Source organism: Fundulus heteroclitus, unplaced genomic scaffold, assembly GCF_011125445.2.
Source record: "Fundulus heteroclitus isolate FHET01 unplaced genomic scaffold, MU-UCD_Fhet_4.1 scaffold_97, whole genome shotgun sequence".
Lineage (NCBI taxonomy): Eukaryota > Metazoa > Chordata > Actinopteri > Cyprinodontiformes > Fundulidae > Fundulus > Fundulus heteroclitus.
In genome coordinates this window covers 778,069-780,726 of record NW_023397439.1, presented here as the reverse complement: position 1 = coordinate 780,726, position 2,658 = coordinate 778,069, and the positions used below count along the sequence as shown (strand labels likewise).

Sequence of the window (2,658 nt, the reverse complement as noted above, 5' to 3'; positions counted from 1 at the left end):
CAGTACTTTGGTATAGAGTAGCAAAATGTAATGCATAGGATATAAGAAATAACTTGTTTTTCCTTTAAAGTCACCATTAGGGTTCTATATTGTGTTTGTAATTTTTTTAAGTTGTATTGACGTTTTTGGTCATAATTTCCCAAAATGTGAACAAGTTGAAGGGGTATAGACACTTTGCAAGGTATTTCACCTTTGTTTCGTTTGTAAAAAGGACTCAAAAGCTACGATGGAAGGTTAAGAGTCCAAGAAAAACTATTACTAAAAAAATTTAAAAAAAAAACACACAGGATGCATATAGGAGAGAAGACAAGATGAGAAAAAATCTGAAAGTTGTACAAAAAAAACTAATTCTAATTCAAATTGTTCAGAAAATAATGCTGCAATGTAAAACACCTACTAATAGTCTAAAACACTGAAAATGTGAGCATTTAAAAATAAAGAAAAGATCAAATTAATATGTGACATATGGTCTGCTCCTTTCACTTTCATTCTTTTTACTGTGCTCCTCCAGGATATGAGGGACTGGGGAAGAAAGGAGTAACATGGGAGAAAAGAAACTGAGAAAGAAGCCAGATAACCTTGTTTTGGAGGTCTTCGCGTCTCTTCATCTCCATCCTTTCTCTCCACAGTCCAAACCTGGGAACCTTTATCACAAAAGAGCGCACTTTATGCAATTCTTCTTAGTGGCTGGAAACAACACCGCCCTCACGGCTTCCTCAAACACCTCCTCGATGTTTTCCTGTTGCAGGGCAGAACACTCCACGTACTTAACAGCCCCGATCTGCTCGGCCAGGATGTCCCCCTGCTGCTGGGTGCTGGGGGCCAAACCCTCCTCCTTTAACCTCCTCACCGTCTCTTCGTCCCCTCTCAGGTCCCTCTTGGTGCCCAGCAGCAGGATCGGCGCTTTGGGGCAGTGTTGGGACACCTCGGGTTTCCACTTGAGCCTGACGTTGGCATAAGAGGAAGGGCTGCCGATAGAGAAGCAGACTATGAAAACATCCGCCTGGGCATAGCTGAGGGTCCGCAGCCGCTCGTACCCCTCACGGCCTGCGGTGTCCCACAGATTGAGGGTGACGGTGCGGCCGTCCACATTTATCTCCCCGGTGTAATTGTCAAAAACGGCGGACAGGTACTTTTGCTTAAAGACGCTAGTCGCATAAGCGATGAGGAGAAAGGTTTTACCCACTTCCCCGTCACCCACCATCACACACTTTACGCTCTGCATTCTCCTTATAACAACTAGGGCAGCAGCACCTGACAACAGAAAGGTAAATAAGTATCAGCATTTTTACCAGTTATCAATCTACATATTAACCCAATATGCTATTAACATACAAAAATAATGAACTGATGTAAGTTTATAGGAGTGTTTTGTCCACAGATGATGAGTTACTATAGAATACACTGTTTGGTGTTTATTTCTGGGTATTTACCTATAAAACCCTTATTTAAAAGCTCGACATTTAACACAACACATACCCTGTAACTCCCAAAAATGCTATTTCTGTCCTATAACCATCTGAAATATAATCACTTTCATTCACAGTAAAGTGTTAGAGGACTTTTTTGACTTACCAGCTCTTGGTTTTCGATCCTTTTGCGCCTGGTAAAAATCAGCTTTAAGCTTTCATTGAGTCATAGGTACAAGCAGGAAGTCATGCAAGAAGGTGCTTGTAAACGGTGTCCCAATCCCAGGAAGTCCCGCTTCGACGCTCTTTGCCTGCTGAGGCGAGTTTTACGAAGATTGCTGCAACCTGACCGAGATGCGTGGAATGTTTTTTTTTTTTTTTTTTTTTCTGTCCTCTCTCACTGTCGGGGGCATCGGTCTGCTTCTAGGTTTCTGCCAATTCAAACAGACTTTCTGAAAATGATCTCAGGGTTTATTGTTTGGTTTTTTTCTCCTGTTAACATGGATTGTTAAATATGATCTTATTAAAATGTTCTTCAAAGTAATGATGCTCTTTTTTTTCACTTCTTAAATATCCCAAAACGTATTCTTGTCTGACAACACGGTCCTATTTTTAATTCCCAGCTGCTGCGTCACATCTAAACGGCGCTTTATTTGAAACGACCGATCAGTGTTGCTTGTTAGCATAAGCAGGGAATCAATCAACCTCATGGCAGCAACTCAACGTACTGGATGTAGGCATCTGAAGGTGGTGAAGATTGCTTGCTGACTTCAAACTGAGCGTCACAGGTGCTGGTGGTGGTAATAGTGTGGAGAACATTTTCTTAGCCCGCTCTGGGCCGCTCAGCACCTACTAAGCATAAGTAGCATCGGAGTACCGCTGCTACTTATGGCCTCCACACCAGATCCAAAGACAACACAGCACCTTTGGGGTGTAGCTGAATCAGAGATTAACTCCCTGGGTGTGCAGACGACGAATCTGCAGCGACAGATTGATGCTGTCATGCCAAGGACCAAAACACCCAAGAAGGGTTCGGACACGTTGGTGAGTTAAGAATCAGAGACTTCAGAATCAGAATCAGAGACTTTTACTTGAAAGAGGGTTTTTTTTTTTTTTTTTTTTATTAAGAAGAAGACAAAACGTGTCTTCAGCTGTTTGACCCTCTTCTCCAGGAACAAAAAAAGTGTTCATTTTTTTGTTCTCTGACAGACAAAAAAAAGCACATTTTGTCCCACTGGTGCTGGAGAAT

General features: G+C 42.1%; 1 protein-coding gene across 1 annotated transcript; it reads right to left on the bottom strand.

Moving 5' to 3' along the window:
- Positions 1 to 301: 301 nt before the first annotated feature.
- LOC105924057 (rho-related GTP-binding protein RhoG) lies at positions 302 to 1,670 on the bottom strand. The gene is made up of 2 exons (XM_021315617.2): positions 1,576 to 1,670; positions 302 to 1,254 (listed from the first exon to the last, which is right to left on the bottom strand). The coding sequence occupies exon 2, from the start codon at positions 1,223 to 1,225 to the stop codon at positions 650 to 652; it is 576 nt and encodes a 191-aa protein (XP_021171292.2). The 5' UTR covers positions 1,226 to 1,254; positions 1,576 to 1,670; the 3' UTR covers positions 302 to 649.
- Positions 1,671 to 2,658: the final 988 nt, after the last annotated feature.

Excerpts from the sequence above, each read along its gene's own strand:
- LOC105924057 (XM_021315617.2), bottom strand. The coding sequence starts at position 1,225 with ATGCAGAGCGTAAAGTGTGTGATGGTGGGTGACGGGGAAGTGGGTAAA.